The sequence below is a fragment of the Parus major genome, chromosome 19 (assembly GCF_001522545.3).
Source record: "Parus major isolate Abel chromosome 19, Parus_major1.1, whole genome shotgun sequence".
In the NCBI taxonomy this organism is placed as follows: Eukaryota; Metazoa; Chordata; class Aves; order Passeriformes; family Paridae; genus Parus; species Parus major.
Window position 1 is genome coordinate 5,185,269 of NC_031787.1, and position 23,017 is coordinate 5,208,285.

Sequence of the window (23,017 nt, forward strand, 5' to 3'; positions counted from 1 at the left end):
GGGACACAGGAGACCTGCAGGAGCCCAGCTAAGCTGTGGCATGGAGTGACAATCAGGAGATATGCTGCTTCCTGGAAGAGTTGGAACTGATGTGCAAATAATGGCAGAAAAATGCGGGGCAAGGGAGGGTTAGAGAGAGATTAGTCTGGGGCACACTCTGGGAGATACACAATGTTAAGTATGAGGGCAAAGGAAATGAAAACTGGAAACTCAAACATAGTCAAGAATCCAATCCCAGCCTGGGCAGGAAGTTTACACTCTGCTTCTAAATATACATGTTTTTAAATCAACAAGCTTTCTTGCTCCTCAGCTCTACTGTACATCCACACGGGAGAACGAACCGGATGGAGGCACTGCCAAGCTCTCCTGGCGAGGTGTTCTGTCCACAAGGGACAAGGCATGGGTGACACACATCCCTGCCATGACCCTTTGCCTCCCTGCTCCTGAAGGTGCTCTGGGAGAGCAGAATTCCCAGCTCCAAGCTCGCAATGCCTCGCAGGCAGACTCTCCTGTGCTCTCCCAGTGCCTGTGGACCATGAGGAGAGGGATCTGTGAGCAAGGCTCAGCTCTGGTGCCTCTTCCCTCCCTGCTCTCTGGCCACTGCATTCATGCTCAGCAGTTGGATAGTCACATATTTTTTTTAATTTGATATAATTATCTCCTAGAAATTACTATACACAGCCTCTTGGGATCTAAAGCAATTAAGTGAAGATAAATTTCTTTCATGGAGCAAGCTGTCAAAGGATGAAGCAATTTCATTCCCCATTTGAAGTGGAAGCTTTGGGTCATGCATGGTTTATTTGAAACAATGCCATCACCTAAAGCTGCTGATCTTATCTGTCTTTCTCTGTCTCTCCATTTCAAACTGCTGAAGATGTGCAGCGTGGCACTGCCTGAAGTGATGACATCTGGCACCAAGCCAGCTACAGAAACAAGCTGCTCCTCCCCGAGCCTGAGTGCAAGAGGCCAAACATTCCTATTAAAAAGGGGGAAACCAAGGTGAAATCTGGGAAGAGCTGAGAAGTGGGAATCCTGCCCGAGGGAACAAGAGGAGCGAGGTGCCAGCAGTGAGGGGTGGCACTGCCCAGGACAGGATGGGGCATCTCTGAGGGGTAACAGGCTGCCAAGGCTTCCTCTTCCATGTAAACCAGGCTTCCAGGATTTCATCACGAGGAGGAACAGCCCATGTTCTCAGTCTGTATGAGCAGAGACATGGCAGGGTGGAAATTATGTCCCATTAGCACAAGCATGCTAAGTCTCTCAGAATTTCCAGCAAATTCTCTCCTGTCCTCACACTTCACTATGCCAAGATGTTTCATTTTACACAAAAAAATCCCCATATAAAAAAAACCTCACTTAAATAAACCATTCTCCAAAGTGATGGATTTTATCCTGGAAAGGGGAGGATGCTGTGGAGCAGAGAGTGGCTGTGGTGAGGTCTTTGCTACCTCCACAGGGTCAGAGATTCCAGAGCTTCCCAGGAAGAAAGGTGTGTCTAGCAGGTATTCCATACTCCCCAAATGTGCAGACCTGGAGGATTTCTCCTTCCCCACATCAGGACAGTCACTAACTCAAGCCACAGGGAAATTGGTGACTATGCTCCTGTCTAAATAGAAGCTGTAGTTGTGAGTGTGGAAACAGGCAAGTGCTGAGCGAATTCAGCTCCCACGGCCTGGACTGACGAGAGCATTTCATCCACAAGGCTTCTGCAAAGCTCAGATCACTGCTGATTAAATCTTTGCTCATTAGAACTAAAAAAAGCTACTGGTACTAGAGGGAGCTAATAATAAAAACTGGCAATGGGTGCAAGTTCGAGAAGCATCTGGGTGACTTAAGAGCGCAAAAATGATCTTCAGAAGTGACCTCAGCACCAGACATGTGGCACATCACCAACAGCTGGGAGGTGACTGTACCAGCCCCAGAAATGCACAGTGACAGGCAAAATCCCTGACACACCCTGGGGAGCTGCTCCAGGCTCACTTTTCCTGGGAATCATGAGTGGAACAGGTATGAGGTGAAGTGACACAGCTCTGGAAGGATGTAGCAAACTGCCATCTTTTTCTATGCATGGACATAAATCTCCTTCCTTCCCTAATAATGGCTGCTGTAATAAACATCACATCGTTTATGCTTAAGATAAATACGGAACCAGAATGTAAATCTGTTCTGCTGTTCACAGAGCAGGCAGGCAGTAACTCCTCAGAAAACACATTTGTCTTCATACTGAGAGCTTGTGTTTATATGTGCATCTACCTATTCCAAGTACAATGAAGTTTTGGGAAAGTTTAAAAAAATAAATCAACAAAATGGCTACAAATAAGAACTACAGTTGTCACTATTCATAATATATAAACATATAGACAAATATTTGTTACATATGGTGGAGAAAATGCTTTATGTAAAATGCTGGTATGTAAAATGTTAAGGCAAATTCTGTTAATTTAAATAAATTATGGCTTTTACCTTATGTTTAAGGAAATATATGCAAATATGTTATGGGGAAAAATGCTACTAAATGATGTGCTGGATTAAATATCCAGCATTTTTCATGTCCCACCACAGATACAGCCAGGCCAGCAGCAGTCAGGCTGCTCATGTGGGGTCTGTGTTTGGGAAGAATTTTAATGCTTCCCAATGAACCTTCCCTTAGTACCCCCTCATCTTCCTAAGGGACAGGGGTGCCTGGGGCTGAGGCACTGGCCTGAAATCCTGGGTATCAGGGGTTTGTTCTCAATCTGAAGCCAAGGCTTCCTGTGGGACCAGCTCAGTCCCTCAGCCCTGTGTACCTCTGTTGCCAATCCCTAAGAAGGAAATTGCTTTTCCTTCTGTCACAACGTGTTGTGGAGATATGTTCATTAATGCCTGGGAAGCGCTTTGACTTCAATGACTTTGAGAAAAAAAACCCCACAAAACAAGCAATAAATAAGATTATGGTGGTGTCTTCTCTCTCCTGGGTTTGGGATGTGACAGCAGGAGGGCACTGAGGGTGACAGCTCTGTCCTGCCACAGGAGCTGGGCTCTCCAACCTCACCCAGCCCCAGCCCAGCGCTGGCAAACGGATTTGGCATCCACAGAAACAACACAAGCTCCAGCTGGGAGCAGAAACGTGGGGAGCAGACTCCAAGCTCAATGACAGAGGTCACCTTCCGTCTCCCATAGAGACAGAGTAGATCCCCATCTGTTATTTGGGCTGACCACTCCCTGCATTCCACCCCGTCCACTTCTTTGGCAAGCTCTGCAGGACGTGGATCTTTCTTATTCAGGATAACAATGAGGAGTTATTAATTGGGTCTTTTTTCGGGTTTCCTGAGGTCCTTCCCATAGCTGCCTTGGTGGATACCACAGCTGCCCTCGCCCTCAGATGGGATTTAAGCATTTCAGCTGGGCAATGACAAAACATGAAAGAGGGTCCCTCCAAAGCTGAGCCACGGGCAGAGGCCAAGAGTCAGGTCAAGGATTGAGTTTAGTACCAGAAAGAAGAGTCTGAGCAGAGGTGGCAGCGTATCCATCTGGCAAAGTGTGAGGCAAAGATGCAACCCTGAGTCCCAGGGACCTCTCATGTGATCCAAAGCACCTGAGCAGAACAAAGATTGTCTCAGGCCACGCTTCATGCCCAGGGACAGCTCAGCCAGCCAGAGCAGCCTTTCCATTTCCTCAGAGTTTCTCTGGGTAGTAATAAGAGATGGCTCATTGGGAGAGGATCCAGCATTAATGGTGTTTTAATGAGGCCTTTCAATACACTTATAGACTAATCAGCAAATTCCACGAGGTCTGGGCTCTGATATGTCATTCCAAGTACACTAAAGCCATGGCAATACCTCTGCACAGCCAGGGCTGTGCGCTCTCTGGGCCTGATGTCCTCCCAAGAGGTGGCAGATTTTGTGCTATTTGGGTGCTGAAGCAGCAGGAACAAGGCCATTTCCCACTGCAAAATCCCAAGGAAGTGAAGGGTGCTCCAAGGAGGTGTTGCACGTGGTCTGACTCTCTTTTCCTAGGTCACTCCACTATTCCCAACTCCAGGAACACACAGTCAGCAAGTTTCTTGAATAGGACATTTCCCGTTTACCAAGAATCCGTGCTGAAGCCCTGGAAGCAGGTTTTAGGACAAAAGGACTAAACACAAGTGAGTTTCCCATCTCATTACACAAACCTGAGCACGACACAAGCGAGGACGTTGGACAGCGAGCGTCATCTGATCCACTCGGAAAGATCCAACCCCAGGCATGGGACGAGGCTGATTTATCCTGTCAGTCTCTGCCTCAAGCTGATGATCCCATCTCACTTCCAGAAAACACTTTTAAAGAGCCTTCAGCTGACAGCAGAGCCAAGCTGTACAGGGCTGGCTGAAGACCCGACACGTGCTGGGGCACGTGCACAGCTCACACCCTGATTCACTTGGAGCTCACACTGTGGTTGAAGCACCCCGTCCAAGATGAGCCTGGAGGAGAGGCAGAGGTGCATCCAAAGCTGGGGAGGAAGGCATGGAAACATCACAAGACACTTGAGAAAACTCCCCACGCACTGTGGTAGTGCTCCTTCCCTCCCCATGCCAGGAAAGAGGCATTTCAGGGACAGGGAAAGTTGTTTCCACCAGCTGCTGGTTCTCCCCTCCCTGCCTCTCCCCGCAGGAGATGGGGCTGCCTGGAAGGCAGCATCTTCTACTTCCCTGCAAGCTGTGCCCAGACCACAGAGCCACTCTGGCTCTCCCTGACAGGAGGGCTGAAGGGAACACGTGGAATTGGATCTTAAGACGTTGGCAGGTGCTGGTTCCTCACCTCGCAGTGCGACTGCAGCTCCCACACGCAGCCCTCACCCCTGGGACCCCAGCCCTGCACAGGGGGGCAGATCTGCTCCTCCTCGCCACCCTGCCTGCCCAGGGCTACAGGAGGACCTGTTCACACCTGCCTGTGGCAAAGGGGCTGCAGGGCTTTGAAGTCCTGCTGCCTCCAGCGCTGTTTCGCAGCCCGATGCCACGGCCGTGCGTCAGCAGCCCCGAGCGCTCGGCACAGCCGGGGCGAGAGGACGTGAAAAGCTGCTATGCCCTAGAGACTGCAGTGCACAGGATACGGCCTGGATTAAAATCTGGTCAGCAGAGGTCTTAAAATGTCAGTGTAAACAGGAGGGCAGTGCTGGCGGAGCCGCAGGGAAGCTTGCTTGGGCTTATGCTGCTTAACAATAGGTTCAGTGACCTGGACAAAGAAAAGCTCTCCTGATAAAGCCAACAGATTAGACACCGGCTCAAACCCTCCCTGGCTTTCAAGAGAGCAGCTCACTAACAGGCAGAAACTTGCAACTGCTCAGTCACTTACTTAGCAACAAACCCTGTGCTATTTAACACAGTTCATGCCCAGCTGTGCCTGCAGGAAGGAGCAGAGGCTGCAGGACACTGCGAGTGTCCCTGGGTACAGAGGAGCGAGGGACAGCACAGTGTCACCTCCTCCTGAGGAGCAGCAGGTGGAGCGTGGACAGTCCCAGCTCAAACACACCAGGAGAGCAGCTCGGGGGATCCAAACCACACCCAGCACTGTCCTGCCTCTCACTCCATCTATTCAGCTTATAACAGACAGGATGGGAACTGGGGGGACTTGGGACACATTTACATATCAGAGCAGCAACCCACAACTTCCAAACCTACGGCAAAATTCAGTTATTGGAAACTGAGACAAAGCAAATTTAGCCAGGAAATAATGCATGTTTTTAACAGCAGCTGAAATGGGGTCTGGTGACAATTTGCTGAGGATCGTGAAGGGTTCTCAGCCTTCCAGAATCAAGGGTTTGTGCTTTCTACAAGACCTGCTGTTGGAAATTTTCTTGTGGTTTCATGAGAGAGAGAAAACCAGTGGAGATGGCCACAGCTTCCCCAGCTTGCCAGGATCCAGGGTTCTCCCGGGCTGGATTCCCCACTCCCAGAACTGACGCACACCACCGTGGGCTCCTCTTTGAAGAGGGGGTTTCTGACCTGTACATTCTTCCCAGAAGCTCCCTGAGGTTCAAAGCACCTTGCTGACAGACAGGCAGGTGTGCCTGTGACAGTGACCACCTCCCCAAAGCCAGTGTGGGGGCGGAGGGGAGGGGGTGGCGCCCCAAACACAGCCCTGGGCAAGGCACAGGGGAGGGCTCCCAGCCCAGCTGTGACATTTCCTTTCACCTATACCTGTACAGCTGTTTCCTACAGGGCTGCAGCCTCGAGTGAGATGTGTGAGGCTTCTGTAGGTGCTTGGGAACAAGATGGAACAGAAACACTTCACACCTGGCCCCAAAATTACAGCACGCTGGCAGCTGGCCAACATAAACTGGCAGAGTACCAGTTGCAATGGACATCAATTAAGCAGCCTGTCATCCTCAGACTGCAGGCTTTGCTTTTTGCGATCTGCATCGCTCCTTAAGCCTTCAGCAGCACCAGCACTGGAGTTTTCCAGATGGGATCATTTCCCGCAGATTCCACTCACTAGATTTATTGCAGTTTGTATTTTTTTTTTTTTTTCCTCTTTTTAACCCACCCCCCCCTTCAAGAGGCTGAACTATTATTCCACATTGCAGATTTCTCCAGTGCTGGATTCAACGTTCTTGTGTCGTGCTAGTGCTTGTTTGCCATTGGTTTCCTTTACCTTCAGCTGCAGAAACTCAATTTTAAGAATATCCTCAGAACTCTCTTAGCTTAAAAAGTGAGTAAAAACTGAGGCCAAATGATAACTGAACAGGATTCCTCTCTGGAAGATGCCCTGCACAACCCTAGGAGATGTTGCAGCAGTCACTGGACAGGACTTGTGCCCAGTGCTACAATGCTGCATTTAAAACAGACACCAGCATTGCCTCCTCTGCCACCCAGACCTGGGCACGTGGACTGAGCCTGGCACTTCCCACTGTGCTCAAGGCACCTGGCAAAGGCAGAGAGAGGCTCTCCCAGTGCCCACACAGCCCCTGGCACTCGTGGGTCAAGGTGATGCCAAGGACAGCTGAGGAGCTCAAAGCAGGTGATGTTCCCCACGCCACCTTCACAGTGGCATAAAATCCCGCCTCTCCTCCATCACCCCATGACATCATCTTCCAACATGGCCCATAATTTAGTTTAATTGCCTTTTACAATCCAAAGGCACCACATGAAAGGGAAGGTCGAGGCTGGGATGGAGTTCAGATACTGGTCAGAAAATGTAAACATCTCTTACTCTGCCGCCTCGGGGCTGCCAGCTCCTGCCAGGAGGAGCTCCTCCGCTCCGAGCAGGGCTGCCTGTGGCAGGGATCTTTCACGGCTTGTTTGGAAACCGAGGCAGGCAGGAATGGAAGGAGTTTTTCAAGGATGACTCCTCACTGGACTCTCCTACTTGGGGCTCTGATCCCTGCTCACAGTTTCCCTTTTCCTCTCTGGAGCAAACTCCAAGCTGGAAGCTCTCTCTCTCTCATGGGCTGAGAGCATTTGCCTGCCAGCTGGAGGGAGATGCTCCAAGGCTATGGAATGGGAATATGGAAAGGATGCTGAGAAAAACAGTTACATTTGCTCACTGGGGTTTTCTCTCTGCTTACAAAGAGTTTGTGCTCTCAGAGACTTGGGTCTTGCTACCTTTTCTCTGATGCCTTGCAAAAAGTCCTCCCAAAATCACTGTAGTGTGGCCACTAGATCCAAGATGGATTTAATCCCTGGCATTCCAGCAGCCATTAGGTCTCAGAAAGGACAAAAAGCCTGGTGTTGAGAGGCATGACAGCCCAGTCACTCCAACAGCTACTCCTCCTGGGCTTTTAAACCTGGGGCTCCCTTTCCAAGAGGCATCAGACATGACTACACTCTGCCAAGAGATCTCTGAGAGTCTTAGGGAGACTGAAATACCGTAAATAAGTGAAGTGAATAACAAGACAGGACTAATTTTAGCCCAAGTCTCAATAATAATTAGCTCCTGAACAGCAAATCCAAAGGCTACTGCCAATCTGTGTTGGGGCACCTAGAGAGAGGGTCACACTGGAACTATCCACCTGGGATGGACAGTGCAGAGGAAGGAGATTTGGGATTCCTAAGGAGAATAAAGCTTGGGATTTAGGCTATCTGCACTGACAGGTGAGTGAAACAAGGAACAGCACCAAGTGTGGGAAGCTCACTGGCCACCCTGGAGCTGGAGGAGCCACTCAATACCCAGCTTGTAAGGTCTGGCAGTAAAATATTGCTAATTAATTTTCAGAGCCTCGCGTTTTAGGGCTTTCATTTGGCTGGTGAGGTGAGACAGGGTTGAGACCAGTTGAGTGGTGAGTATCTGAGACAGTCCACTCCACACATGAGGGAAAGGGAAAAAAGTGCCTTTCTGTTTGAGAGGAGGGAACCACGGTGACTGGCCCTATAAGCACATGTATTAATCATGCACCGTCTGGTTTTAATCCACACACTGCTGATCCTGCGTCTCACTGTATTGTTATCAGGGGAAGGAGTATTTCTCCTCAATCTTATTCACCAGCCAAAAGCCTGAAAATGCAAAAAACACATTTGTGAAGTGCCTTCCCAAGGACCCTGGGCCCCGGACCTGGTGAGCTGGGGCTGCTGCCTTTTTATTGGCGTTTAAAAACCTTTTATTAACGTGTGTCAGGGCTGGGGGAGGAGAGACAGGCTCAGGTTTCAGGACCCCCCATGCAGAGAGGTTTATTGTGGGAAGGGACATTAACACTTTCTCCTCCACATCTGCCCATGGCTGGGGCATGTGGCACAGGGTGTGCTGCAGGCACGGGCCTGGGGGATGCACACCTGAAGAGCTTGCAGGGAAGTGGGTGATCCATGCAGAGAGGAGAACTTGCTCTGCTCCACATCAGGGATATCTGCAGCCCTCTTCCAGCTTTGCCACGAGCTCCATGGGGTCACTGCAGAGCAGGATGCTCCCGAGACAACACCATCCAGCGAGAGCTGAGGAATCCAGGACGTGCCCCAGGTTCCCAGGGCTGCACCCACGCACCATCACCAGGACTCTCTTTAACCTCAACATGACCCAAGTGTTTTCCATTACCAACACCATGACTCCACAGTTGCCACCTTCCCCCTTCCCGACATTAATTCAGCCAGGTTGCTGCTCCCTGCTCTTGTCTCGGGTCCCAGGCTGGGTGAGGGAGGTCCTGGCAGTGTCTCCTGGGCTGCACAGGCTGCAGACACAGCTGACAGCTCAGGCACCAGGCTGCATACTTTGCTGCTGACTGGTACGGTCAGTGGTGTTCCATCACACAAGCTGCAGTGGAGATGTGCCCAACACACACACCCAGGAAAACAACACCGAGTTCTGCTCACCCCAGAGCCAGCTTTTGTTGGTTACAGCTCCAATGACAGTGCAAGAGACGATGGGAAGCTCTAAGTGTCCCACTGGCTCCAGCAGGAATTCGAACGCGCGGCTTCGTGGCAGCGAACGGAGTCAGAACGTTTTCACTCAAAATAAGAGCCAGGCCAAATGCTCAAAAACTTACTGAGAAACTCTGGCTGAATTCTGCACTCCATCTGCTAAATGGGACGTGGAGAACAAAAAGGAGTGGGAAGCACAATGTTTGTCCTATACAGCTTACAAAACAACCACCCTCTTGGTAGAGTAAAGAGCCCAACACCATTTTAAGCCAAATTCCCTCCAGTTCTGCCTTTCAACAGGTTCTTTTCCTCTGAAATGTTACAAATTAATTTAGAAGCTAGAGGGTAAAAGAATGGGGTAAGGATTTGGAACATCAGCAAGCAAGGTGAGATATCCTTGTAGTAAAAGCTAACTGCTTCTTCCTAGCCCTGCAAGTGGTAGAAAAGGGACCCAGAGTCACTCTGGCACACCAGAACCCACAAGACATTCACAATGTGCCATATAAAGAGCAGTACATTCTCATTCCCTCTCCAGCAAAGAATTTGGGCTGAAAACTGGGCCAAGACTGAGAACACAACAGAAAGAAATTTGGTGCAAAAAATAACTCCTGCTAAAAAGCAATGAAAAATCAGTATGGGAAAAAAAATCAGTGCCAGAGAGAGTTGCTCCGCTGCCATCGCCTGCTGGAGGCTCAGGGACACAGATCCCAAAATGCCACCAAGCTCAGCACAGACATGCACCCTTCCACTGCAAACAGCCCAGAGATGCATCCCATAGGCTCAGGATAGTTTGGGCTGGAATGGATCTTAAAGACCATCCAGTTCCAACCCCCAGCCATGGACAGGGACACCTTCTGCTAGAGCAGGCTGCTCCCAGCCCTGCCCAAGCTGGCCTTGAGCTGATGAACTGCCAAGGTGTTGGATTCACCTGGGCTCTGCACACTTCAGGGAGGGCAAGGAGCAGATGGTGGAGTGGAGATGGCACACAATGGGTTGGGTTGGGGGATTCTTTGCTAGAAAGTGCCTTTTTGTATCTTGCTCACAGTCACTGCCATGTGGGTTTGTGCCTCTCAGTGCCTTCTGCAACACCCCATTCCTGCAGAGTCCAGTAACTCCTTCATTAATGCTGCAGAGGGATGACATTTGTGGAGCAGGGTAGTCACTTGACTGTATTGACGCAGCTGCCACTCCAGTCTCTTTCTAGAGTGTTTCCAAATTGCAGAAAATGGGGTAGGCTCATCCAAAGAGGTCACTTTGCCTTCTATTCCAAGGTGTTGACCTCAACCCAAGTTGTACCTGAGAGAGTCACTCAACCTGCTTTTAAAATCTCCAAGACTGAAGAGTTCCTGCAGACTCAGTAAGGAGGCTGCTCTCAAGTGCTGAACTACCCAAAGGTATGAAACATTTCCTAAAGTTTTGTATTAATCTATTTTGCTACAATTTCTGCCCGTTCCTTCCTGTGCTTTCAGCATGGAGCTGGAGGACAGCTTGTTCTCCTCTCTGCTGTTTCCTTGAATTTCCTATAGACTAAAAAGCCCCAGTACACCCAGGCCCTTCTTGGAAATCAGGTTGTTGAACTCTCTTTTTTAACTCACTGTCCTTCCCTTCATCCTGCACGGTGAACACACACACACCTGCTGTTTCACCTGTCTGGCCATTAATAAAAACACTGGTCAGAAAGAAATAAAGGGGTAAAGGCACAGCCAGACCTGGCTGTTTCCCTCTGGGGAAAAGCCTCCTTCTTTTTCAGCAGATCTGAGATAACATCATGCCTGATATTCCTGAATTCCTGTGTGGCTGGTGCTGAGTTGTGAGGGCACCAACTCCTACCTGTGGAGCTGTGCAGGTTCTTTACCAAGCACCAGAACCCAAGGGAGCTGGGACAGGGAGAAGTCAGCTCAGTAGCTCAGGTGTAGCTACAGGACAGACACAAAGATGAGTGCAAATGCCTGGCAGGGCAGGTAGATGGCACTCCAAATAAACTGGTGTGTGGTTAGAGGAGGCAGAGTTCAGGGAATACCCACCCCCTCCCATGTGTTACAGGGCACCAGAGTTGCTCAGCCACCTCACCTGCCTGCTGGGGGCTCTGGTTTGTGGCTGCTGGGGAAAGGATCTCTGCACAGGGACACTTGGGTTGTCCTCAGCAGAACCCCCGTGAGGCCACCACACATGCTGGGCTAACCTTAGGGCAGCAATGGCAACTGCATGTTTCTTATTTTAACCCTGTCAAATAGAGCCTTGAGAATTCATGTTTCCACAGACACTTCCTGGACTAAGCTGCTTCCCCAAACTGAGAGGGCTCCTGGTTTTAGTGGGAGCTTGTGCTCCCGTGCCACAGGCAGTGCTGTGAGCACAGATTGGGGCAGACAGAGAAGTGAAACAGAAATTTGTACCTTTGGGTCCCTCTGTGAGAAAGGTCCTGAATTTCTCACCGTCATTTCAGGACAATGTCATGAAGAAGAAGTGGCACAGGGAAAGGCACTTTGCCAATGTCACACGCAGGCTCTCCACAGAAACCTGCTCTGCATCCCCACTTCTCCTCCTGGAGCATCAACCCCTCAGGGAGGGGACACTGCAGCTTCCCAGATGAGCCACGTTTTTGGAGCTGCAGTTCTACCTCCAAGCAGGAAACTGTTAAGAGCCACTCTCATCCTGCCGTGCCTCCAAGGGCGTGCAAAACAAATGCCATTGTGCCTCCTCCATCCCCCACCAGGCTCAGACACGTTCTCCAAGTGAAGCCCCCAGATCCCTTCTGGCCAGGTGGTGGCAGAGAGCAGACCCAAAACCCCACATCAACAAGGGAACTGATTTCATTATTCTAAAAACAAACAGCCAAAGGAAAGTTCAGCCTAGAATGGGCTCCTAGAGCAAAGAAAGGAAAATAGAGAGCGGGCAGTGGGGAATGCTTCATATTCCTAAAAGCCTTTTGTACGTTAACACATGGTGTCTGCTTCTCTCTAGTCACCTATTTATCACTCTCCTCTTTAGAGAAGGAAAAAAGTCCTGGCTGCCTTCCTAAGGCAGAGTTTTGTGGCCGGGGGGAGGGGGAGGGTGCTTTAAGCATGATGCAAACCATTTGGAGTGCACCGAGAGCTCTGCCAACACAAGCTGCACTATTTAAACAAGTGAGGAAATGATCGTATATACAACATGCCAGCGAGCACACACACACCAGAGGAAGTCGAGAGGGGTTTTCATGACACAGAGCTGGATGTCAGCGGCTGAAAGGTCGATATTTTCCCTTAACACCCTTCTCAATGACTTAATCGTGTTCCGTTTGCACAGAAAACTTCCCAAGAATAAAAGTCTGAAGGAATCGAGGGGGGATGTTTGGCCTACTGCTGACCTTGTCCGAGGTCCTCTCCACGTAGCAGGGCTCCTGGGGGGCGACCAGCAGGGGAACGAAGCCCGAGAGCAGCCGATCCTCTTCCAGGCTAAGCAGGGCAAGGTCGTCATCTGGGTCCTTGTACAAGGGCACCTCCGACTGATTCACTGTGGTCAGTATGTTACAGAAGTCAGCCAGCGTCGCCCACACATCTACTGAGACCCTGGGAGAACGAGGAGAGACGTGAGCAATTGAGGGCTGGAATGCGTTGGGAGTTGCCTGCAATGCTGCAGCGAATACCAGAGAGGTGAGGCGAGGCAGGCACCGCTGCTGCCCTGCCCCGCGGGACGGCCCCGGCGCAGCTGCGCTGGCACCGACCCCGGCAGGGACCAGGGACCGTGACCCTCGCCCGCCAGCGCTGACCCCGGACACCGTCCCCACGGATGGGGACAGCTGCCGGGATGTCGCCCTTCCTGCTGCTCTGCCCACCTCTGCCCGCTCCCCCAGCCCCGTGCGGAGCCGGCAGGAGCTCGGCTCCCTCCATGGATGTTTGTTACTCGGTTCTAAAGGACAGAGCGAAGCTGTCGCAGCTGAAGGGGCTCTTGGAGGGCTCCAGCATCCTCTCCTTCATGCAACTCTTACCTGCTGTGACCACGTGCTGCAGCCACACTCTGCAGCACAGAGATTTTCACAGTTAAACCCCAGCCATGCTTTGCTCCTGTCCATGGGTTTCACCTCTCATGAGGGACCTGCAAAGCTGCCTCTGCCACGTCTCACGTTCCCATTGTGGCAGTGGTGTCCAGGGTGTAAACACAGGAGCCCTGGACCGCTTTCCACACATTCCCATCACACATCCCCATGGGTGAGCACAACCCAGGGAGGGCCCAGCACCCCAGGGACAGCCAGTGTGGAGAAAGCAGGAAAACAAGCAACAAGTATGGGGGTACTACGGCTGACCAGGCTGCCTCACACCGCACTTCTCCCTCCTGTTTCTACAAACACTCCAACTGGGTTTTTTTTTTAAGATGTAAACTGGGATTTAAGTAGGAAATAGAGGAAACTGGGGCTGATGTGCTTTTGGTAGGCTGTTCCTCCAGCCCACACCTCTGGAGAAAAGCACAGGGAATCCAGCATCACCAGGGGTGCAGCAGTGACCGGTGCAGCCCAGGGCTGGAGGGAGGCCCCCTGCTCTTTGAACTGCTCCAGGTGGACAGAGTCTGCACTCGGTTATTTACGGGAATCAATGTACCAGGAAAGCACACTGAAATGAAACATCTTGTTTTCAAGAGCGTCCTGGGAGCCAGGCAGAATGAGGAGCCATTAATCACAGCCCAGCACATAATCAGCACACATGTAACGCAGAGTCACCCACGTCCCTGAGCCAGCCCTAGCCCACATCCTACAGGGGAGAAAAGGAGAAGAGGTCCTTCAAAACCCTCTGGTCACAGACACCAGGAGCTGGGTTCATTCACAAAGCTCCATCGCTTGGCTCAGCCAGGTCTGGCTGTCAGAAATGTTTAAATATGGAAAAAAATAAACAGTTGCAACACGTTTTTCGGAGGGATCTGTCCGAGGCCCTTTGTGATGTAATGGGAAACGCTGCGTTTGTGCTACCAGCTGGAAAATAAACAGAGCTGCGAGGGTTAAAAGGAACTGAACTTTCCACGACCCCTATCTGCAAAAGAAGAAAATAATAAGAGGAATGATCCACTGCCCCACAGCCCTGATAGTTTATCCTCCGGCCCAGGCTGCAGAGACAAGCACCGGATGTGATAGGGCTGCTCTGGGCCACCTCCAAGGCGAGCTCTGCCCATGGGAGATGCACAGGGCTTGGGAGGCTCAGCCTCCCCCAGTGCCCTGCTGGCAACTGGGCTCAGCAGCCTGAGGCTGGTCACATAGCACTGCTGGGGCCCCATGGCCACGAGGGCTCGCTGGGATGAAGGAGGTGCAGAGGCATCAGCAGGGAAAGGAACGGGAAAAGTGCCCAAAACTGCCAGGGAATGAGAGCACTGGGGTGTAGGGGACAGGCAGGGATGTAGGGGATATTTTCAGGGGGCTGGAACAGCCAGGTGCATGGGACCGTGGTGGAGGAGAGGGGAAAGAAACATTGCAGAGAGCTCACCCATATTCCTAATAACCAGAGCTGCAGGCAGGGGATGCTGATGACAGTGAAGGTGAGAGGGAGGCAGAGGGCAGCGGCAGGATGCTGGGCTGGACTGGGATTCACAGCAGGGCCAAGGTGATGGTGGCAGAGGTATCAGCACAGATAAAGTACAGGGAGCACCTCCCTCCACAGGGCTTGGCATTAAAAGGCAGAAAAATGCCACAGGAACAGTCACTGAGCTGGCACTCCTAATGCTCTTGTAGGCACCCAGCCCAGCAGTTCCCTTTCCTCTCCCCTCCAGCAGCAATGCCAAGCAGGGCACCCCTCACCACTCCTGATTGTGAGACCAACTCCTGCCACCTCATCCCTCACCTACAGCCTGACAGTGCCTTGCCACATCTCCCATTTGCCCTGGATGTGACAGATTCCCACCCTGGGCTCACTTCAGTCAAACCTCAGACTGTGCTGGCTCCCTGGGTAGCCAGCTCTCATTGCACTGCTCCCCCAGCAGCACCCTGCAGAGCCTTGGAAAGCCAAGAAAGAAGTAGTGTTGGCATTTTTCCCTGGTTTTCTCCTGTGATGGCAGAGGCAGCACTGCAGAGATCAGCTCTGACCATTTTCTGCCACCCCCTCAGGTGCAGCTCCTCCTCTGCAGCGCATCTCCCATCACTGCCACCACCACCATCATTCACCAGCTGCTGCTGCTGGCAACGCCAGCGCGGACAAACAGCTCACACTGACACCTGGGAATCTCCTGCTGGGACATGCACTTGCCCTGGAAGGTCACAAAACACCTGTGAGCCCTGTCAGCCTCCTTCTCCCCAGTGCCCTTGCCCAGGACCACCTCACGGCCACTCCCAGGCATTTCTGGCTTGTGTCACCCCGCAGTGCCGGAGCCTCTGCGCAGAGCCCAGGCAGCTCCAGGTGCCTGGAAGCTCTGTGCACGCACAGTGCCATATCTTCAACGTCCCTCTGTGGAGGGAGGCCCCGAATTACTGACACTGAGCCCAGGCACGCAGCTCCCAGGTACAGGGACGAGACTCCCAGAGCTTTTAACCGAGGAAGCGAGAAGGGGGTGAGCGCGAGGTCTTTCCTCGGAACGGGGGTTCATTCACTTCCCCACAGACACATTTACATTTGCTTATTCCACTAGGACAGGAAAAAAAAATAAGAGTTAATTTCTTTTTTATTGCCTCAGGATTCCAGGTTTAATGTAGCTGTCAGTGTGAGCGCAGCCCAGCTGCAACGCCGACGGACACGGCCCGGCCAGGCAGCGGCGAGAGCCGCGCAAGTGCGCAGCGAGCTGGACCGCAGCCCTGGGGCTGAGCGCTGCCCCAGCGAGGCTGGGGAGGGCTCCTGGCAGAGATCATGCCTGGATGGCCATCACCACAAGGCAAAAGGCACACGGCAAAGTGTGGGGAGGGCAGAGGATGCCAGGGCGAGGCTGATGCTCGCTGAATCCCCGTGTGGGGCTCTGGCGTGAGCCGCCATCCTCACCGGGGGCGCGGGCTGCCTGGTGATTAATATCAAGCACAATGACCCCATGTTACAAGCCTGCGGGGGCCTGTGGAGGTGGCCATTTCCTGTGTAATACCAGCTTGTTTAAACACTAACATCCAAACTGCACAGCTGCAGCACAAACCCGGAAAGCACGGAGCAGAAGAAGCCCTGCATTGTGTTCCCAGGCGCTGCCGAGCCGCGCTGCCGGGCAGATGGCAAACACCTCGGGGCCAGCCACCGGCACCGCCGGCTCCCGGTGCCCGCAGGATGAGGTGCTCTGCATCCTCCTCATGCCCTTCCTCTCTCCTGCACCATGGGAAGCTCAACTAAAAGCGGCTCCTTTGCAAGGAGTAAAAAGGGTTGGCCATGGGAGCTCTTCCCCAAAGGCCTTCACCAACCTTGGTCTGGGCTCAGACGCAGCAGGATGAGGAGGTCACAACCCCTCTGCATCAGTGATTTCCCCCACTCTGCCCTGCACATGGTCCCTCTGGCCAGCCAGGCATCCATAAACCCATTCCTCTCCCAGGAACCCACCTTTGGAGCTGGAGGGACGCTCTTTACCCAGGAGAGGTGCAGTCTCCTCCCAGCCAGCCTCTGCTTTGCCCCCTTCTCCACAGAGACTTTTGGCTTCTCCTTTGGTCGACTTTATCTCCAATCTCAGCCAGGTTTACACTACTGAGACACCTCTGAACCCTGGCTTTGATGTCTCGATAGGGAAACTCTGGTGGCCAGCATTACTGAGGATGGGATCTGCAAAAGGGATTTTCCATTTAGTCTCCAGCAAACTCCAGCAATATTTTGGCACCCCTGTGCAGGACTCTGTCCATCCCTCCCAGTGGGAGCTGCCATCTCAGTGACACTTCTCTGCAAGAGCAATGTGATGAGAGCGATCTGGCACATCTCTCTGGGAAGGTAAGCTCTAGAATGTGCTCACAGCTTTTGGATTTAATTTAAGACTTGGTTTAAATTAACCATTTTTAAACGCTTGCAGACAGTCTCCACAAACTGAGAGGCCCTTGGCCCCACGTGGAAGGAGCATGGATTCGCCAGGGTCAGCTCTGCAGCAGCGTCTGTCTAGCCAGTGGCTTCCCCATCAGTCCTTGTGCTTCATTTAGCAATGGATTAATTGTGGCAAGGAGCAGCTCTGTGCAGCCCTCTTCACCTTCTTCCCAGCCACATGTCCCAAAAAGGGATGGAGTCACTTATACAGCAGCCTCCTTGGACAGGCACCTTTTGACCCATCTGCTGCCAATGTTTTTGCCTTAGGGGATCCATCCTGCTCCCTTTTTCCCAGAATCCCTGCTTTTACACCCCAATCTCTGCAATTCACTGCTGGGGACATTTGGTCTGAAAGATGCTTCTCCAACTGCCTTAAACAACCACCTGCAGAGAACTCGACACAAGGTCTGCCATGAAACATGAAGACAGAAATTAATTTTAAGATACAAAAGTGACAGCTGCTTGCTGCTAGAGGACCTGGCAACACCTGGTTCAGACACACAATTCCCAAGGCACTGAAGCAGAGATGTCCAAGGTTAAGTTTAGCTCCTATTCTGGAAAGACATGAGGAAAGAGTCATGGAAAGCTCACTGAGCACCTCTTCCAAAATAGGAAGGACACCTTTCACCTCTCAAATACACACAGAGAGGTAGTTAGGAAGTCCAACAACTGAAAAGCTGTTCCAGGGCGTCCCCTGAGCTGTGATGACCATGCAGCATGGCCAGGAGCTGGAGGAGTGCACCAGACCAAGAACTGTGGATCTGGGGAAAGATGGAGCTTCTCGCTTGGGTTGAATTCAAGACTGCTGAGCCCCCAGGTGGGGAGAGGATGCCTGCCAGCAACCAGGGTTCATTCCCAAGCTCCCACCAAGAAAGAGGACCCTGAAGACACAGCCTCCTGAACCTCTCATCCCACTCCATGGAGCCCACTCCCGCATGGCTCACATCCATCTGCTGGCTTTCGGCAGCGCTCACCTCTCACACCTTTCCCTCCGCCTCTGTCCAAGGGGGAAAGCAGCGAGCTGAGGAATTTGGTGTGGGGTTGGTTTTGTTGTTTTTTTTTTTTTTTTTATTGTAAGGACTCAAATCCAGCAGTGTGATAAATGCATCCGAGCTACAATTAGGAAGATATATAGCATCAGAACGCGAAGGTCTGGGCAGCGTGGTGAAACGCGGGCTCTCCAGAGCCCCAGCTATGTTTCCCATTATGTAACCCTGGTCATGGGCAGACAGCCAGACTCCAAATGAAAAAGAGACTCTGGCTTGGCACCGTTTCTATTTTCCTATCCTCATTCGGGGTCAGCGCAGTGTCATACAGCTGCAGAGAAAGCTCCGGGGATTAAACCTGGGAAAGACTCCAAGACCAGGACCCGGGTTCAAGTACCAGCTGAAAGCAATAAACCAACTGCCACAGCTGGGCTGAGTTTAGACGTTCTCAAAGTCCCCCAGCTCTCTCCCATATGAAGAAGGAACGACTGCAAACATGGCAAGACAGGCCTTGGGACACACAGCGCTGGCCCGAAGCTCCAGCCAAGTCCTGCCAAGCTGCCCTGCTGGCCACGAGCCCAGCCCAGCGTTCTGGCCTGGGATGAGCTGCACTTTGATGAGAGCTCTGGGCTCTGAGTGGGCTTCCAGGTGGGTATGAGGACTGTTTTTTCCAGAAGCTTTAGCAAGTTCATGGCATCTCTGCAGGGCGCTGCTGGGCTTCAGGGGATGTCTACATCCTTTTTCTGTGCCCATGCCATCACAAGAGGCAAGGAGAGTGGTTTAAGGGTATCCAACCAGCTTCTCTGCTGGCAGTGGTGGGATCTCACAGCACATCCCAGCAGCAGGAGCATTTGTGACACGGCACAGGCCCCTCACTCAGCTCTGTAACTTGGCATCTGCACTTGCTCCTCACGTGCTCTCCCTGCTCCTGAGCTCACCCTGCCCATAAACCTTGGCTTACTCCACCACGCCTGCTGCTCTGACCCATGTTTTACTTCTCAACTTCTTTGAAGCTGTTCCTATCTAAACCCCTGGACTCGGTGGCTCTACCTGTTCCTGAAGAGCCTCAGGGCAGCCAGCAGGCTTGTGTCAATAGAGAGCTGAAACACTAACCCAGCGCTCTCCTTTTCTTTTCCTATCCCCAGGGCAAATGTTCCAAATCCCAGGTCATGCCCAAGAGCAGAGCTGGTTCCCTGCTGTTCATCACTACCTGCATCTCTGTGGAAGCTCAGCCAGTCCTGGACCACCAACACCCATCCACACAAGAGGTTTGGGCTGGAAGAGCAGCGTGGCTAAGGCAGATTCTCTATGTGAGCAAAAGAGCACCAGGGTGGAGGAGCTGGGAGCCAACATGGGGCAGGATGGGCACAGTGGGACGAGAGGGGCTGCTCGGCTATCCTCCATGGAGAGGCCAAGCAAGACAGAGACACTCGTTCCTCCACTGAACACATCGGCATCTCGTAGAGTAGAGCCCCCAGTCTACGCCCACCGCTCCCCCACGAGCCCTGGGATGGGCTGCCACCACCACCACCACCTTCTCCCACCCCAAGGGGCAGGCAGGAGCCCACACCTGCTCTGTCACCCCGGGGGGACACGGCTCTGTGCCCCACAGGAGGGGGAGCAGCTCGTCCCAGGGCAGGCGCCGAGCGCTGGCTGCGTGAAGCCGATCAGAAATTCCATCTCGAGGCTGCCCGTGGCCAAGGGCTCGGCGGCTCCCAGCGCAGGGGAAGGGGGGATTGGTGCAGCCAGGCTCACGTGACGGATCCCAGTTTGAGTTCCTGCCCAAAGATGGGCAGCAGTTCACATGAGCAGGCAGCGGTCCCACACCGAGCAGCCGACAAACAGAAAACAGACTCCATCTCCACAAAATGAGGCCCAGAACTTCCTGTGTGAGATTTCCATTTCCTCAGCCAAATGAAAAAGAACTGGAGCAAGAGGCAATAAACCAGGAGAGCAGGACTGGACCTGACGCACGGAGCGGGGACCCATTAATGGTTAAGCCACTTTGCTGGATTACTCTTAATGCGCCTTCCCATCACCCTGGGTTCTGGCTCCTTTGGATTAACAATAAGACGTGATTTCAGGCTCTGGATCCGGAGTACCGGAGGCAGATGGAAAATCCTGCGGGAAAGCAGCTACGGAGCATGCTCAGACGCTGTTTCGCATACTCCATACTTGGCCCCTTCGCTCCCTTTTCTGTCCAAAAATATGCAAATTGCCTAGTTTGCATTATGGACTAATGGGCTGAAATCAGCCAGTTTAGAAAATTAACCCTTTTGTGCGTTGCAGGGTAGGGAGAAGCGGTTTTTGAAGCAGAGGGGAGGTGACTTTTGGAGCTCCAGGCTAGCTCAGCCCAACCAAGGTTGGCCTGACTCAGTCAAAAAAAAGTTAACAAAACACCTATGCTGGAAATGGAGTTCCCTCTGGTCCAGAGGAAGGCATTGCCTGTCCAGCTGGCTGGGCCAGCAGAGCACCTAAAGGAAGGGTATCCCAACAAAACCAGATGTACATCCTAAGCAGAAAATAAAAATCCCCCTCATAAGCCATCTCCTAACACATGGAAATATAGGCCAGCCACCCTCCAGCCCCACTCACACATCAATGAAGAAGTCACTGTGTCACCAAGGGTGACAAATTCCCAACCTTCCCTGGGCAGAGGGCCTTGCTTGGGTGCTCAGGTCACAGTGCCATAACCAGCAGTAAAGCATGAGCAAGGGGGGAAGGGTGGCACGAGGAGCTCAGGGAGGGAGCAGAAACCAGAGGGTGCACATACTGTTTGGGGAGCTCAAGAGACGTTGGAGGAGGATTCCAGGTGTCCGGGTGGCCAAGCATCCAGTCTGACCAGACCTTCACACTGGGGAGCAGCTCCTTCAGGTCCTGGGGCAGGGCAGAGACCTTGATGTCGTCCTCCTCATCCTCCTGTGGCTCCACATCTTGTGGCTGAACTGCAAATACAAGACGTGAGAGCTGAGGCAGCTCACCACAGCCAGGCTCAGGCAGGGACTGGGAAAGTATGACACAGATCCCAACATCCCAGCCTTGGACACACAAGGGAACAGCCACAACCCACAGCAAGCACAAAGACAGATCTGTTCTCCCTACAGGGACTGGCCCAGAAGGCAAGCCAGGGTGTTTGTGATCCCTTTTATTGAGGGCAGCAGGGTACCACTACACCAACCAAAGAGATAGGATTCCCAGGTCCCAGTTTTGGGAACTTTCCCAGTTGCTGGCAGAAATCACAGCCTCAGTCTATCCCTTTCCTCCAAACACTTCTGTCTGCACACATCAGGGGCTTTCCTGCAGTGGATCTAGCTATAACCTGGGCAGAGCTTGGGATGCTGGGGGAGAATCCTAAGGTCCCAGGAGAGGGGAAGTGATGTAAAAACCAGCAGGGAATGAAGGCCTGACCCCCACCAGGCTGCCTCGTGGGGTCCTGCATGCATCCTGCTGCTAAGCCCTTACCTGGCACACATTCCCTCAGCAGGTTGGTGCACCTCCTCACCAGGAGTGCAAACATGGAGAGCCCCAGGGCCGTGGCCTGTTCCTGGATGACGGAGCGGCAATCCTCAGAGATGCACTCTAGGAGACAGAGAGGGTTTGGGTCAGATGTTCCATCCGGTTTCACCTCCACAGCCTCCCTTTCTGCATCCCACGAGGGGCAGGGGTGAGCAATTCCCTTACTTACACCTGCCCCAGACATAATTGTTCCATGTAGGGAGGAAAAAGGTGGTGAGCAGCTGCTCTGGAGTGGGAAGAGGCTGCAGCCACCCTGCCCACACCATGCCCAACCCCATGGTGTGTGCTGAGCCAGCCAGGACCAGGCTGGCACTCAGGGCTCCCAGCACAGAAGCTGCTGCTCAGGGCTGGTGCCTTCCCCTGAGGAGAGGGTATGTTTAAGTGTTAAAAGGGTAATTAGCTGCATGTTTGATCTCTGTCCCTGCTGGAGTTTTAACCTCAGCAGCTGAGGAAGGGGCTCCTCCCATTAGTTTTGCAGTCACACAACAGCTTGTCAAGAGAGCTTAATTGGAACTGTTATTTAAGGAGATGCCACACAACCACAGCTCTTCCAAACAAGCCGGCTCGGAAAGAGAGCAAATCCCCCCGGCACATCTACACCCAGCCAGAAACCACTTCTGAGGCTGCTGAGAGCAGCGGGGAGCTGGCTCGAGGGAACTGCCTGGAGCCAGGCATGGCTCAGGCTGGGGAGGCCAGGAGTGCTGTGGGACATGCCAGCCTGCCCCAGAGCTCCCAGAAGAGGTTTAAGCCTTAAGAGCAGCCTCTGCCCTCCCAACTCACTCTATTCCCCACTCACATCCTCTCAGGATGTGGGGGAGTGGCTGGCTGGGGAGAGCCCACACATTTACTGGGTTCCTAGCCATCAGCACTGTTTGCTCTGTGCAGGATGTTCCTTGCTGGCTTACTGCAGGATCAGAGCTTCCACCCTGAGAGCAGCTGCCCCAAGCCAGGCAGAGGATTTTTACAAACCCACAGGTACTGACTCTGAATGGGTGAGTGAAGCCCCAGGGCTGAGACAGGGAGGGAGAGCCCCCAGAGTCCCCCAGCTCCCAGGCACCTCTGCTGGAGACATCAGCAGCAGCTGCACGTCAGCACGGAGGTGTTGGGAGCTGAACTGCCCAGATGTGGCAGAGCAGGGATTTTGAGCAAACAGCAAGAGGATTAGAGCAAGACACCAAGACCATGTTTAAGCTGGGGCTAGCAAAACACCTGAGGTGCACAGCATAAACTGGGGTTTTAAAGACAGATCATTTCAGAGGAGTGGGGTGGGAGGTTAAAAACATCCA

General features: G+C 52.6%; 1 protein-coding gene across 3 annotated transcripts in view; it reads right to left on the reverse strand.

The window, feature by feature from the left end:
- SMG6 (SMG6 nonsense mediated mRNA decay factor) overlaps positions 1 to 23,017 on the reverse strand; it is a 104,566-nt gene that overhangs the window by 32,212 nt on the left and 49,337 nt on the right. For 2 of the 3 annotated variants that reach the window (XM_015646361.3, XM_015646360.3), the window contains exons 11-13: positions 21,678 to 21,794; positions 20,989 to 21,160; positions 12,648 to 12,849 (exon numbers count right to left, since the gene is read on the reverse strand). In XM_015646361.3, coding sequence (XP_015501847.1) covers positions 12,648 to 12,849; positions 20,989 to 21,160; positions 21,678 to 21,794 — 491 coding nt within the window. Of the gene's footprint in view, positions 1 to 8,554; positions 9,461 to 12,647; positions 12,850 to 20,988; positions 21,161 to 21,677; positions 21,795 to 23,017 lie in introns of those variants that run through there. The other variant, XM_033518816.1, reaches the window with a different exon arrangement.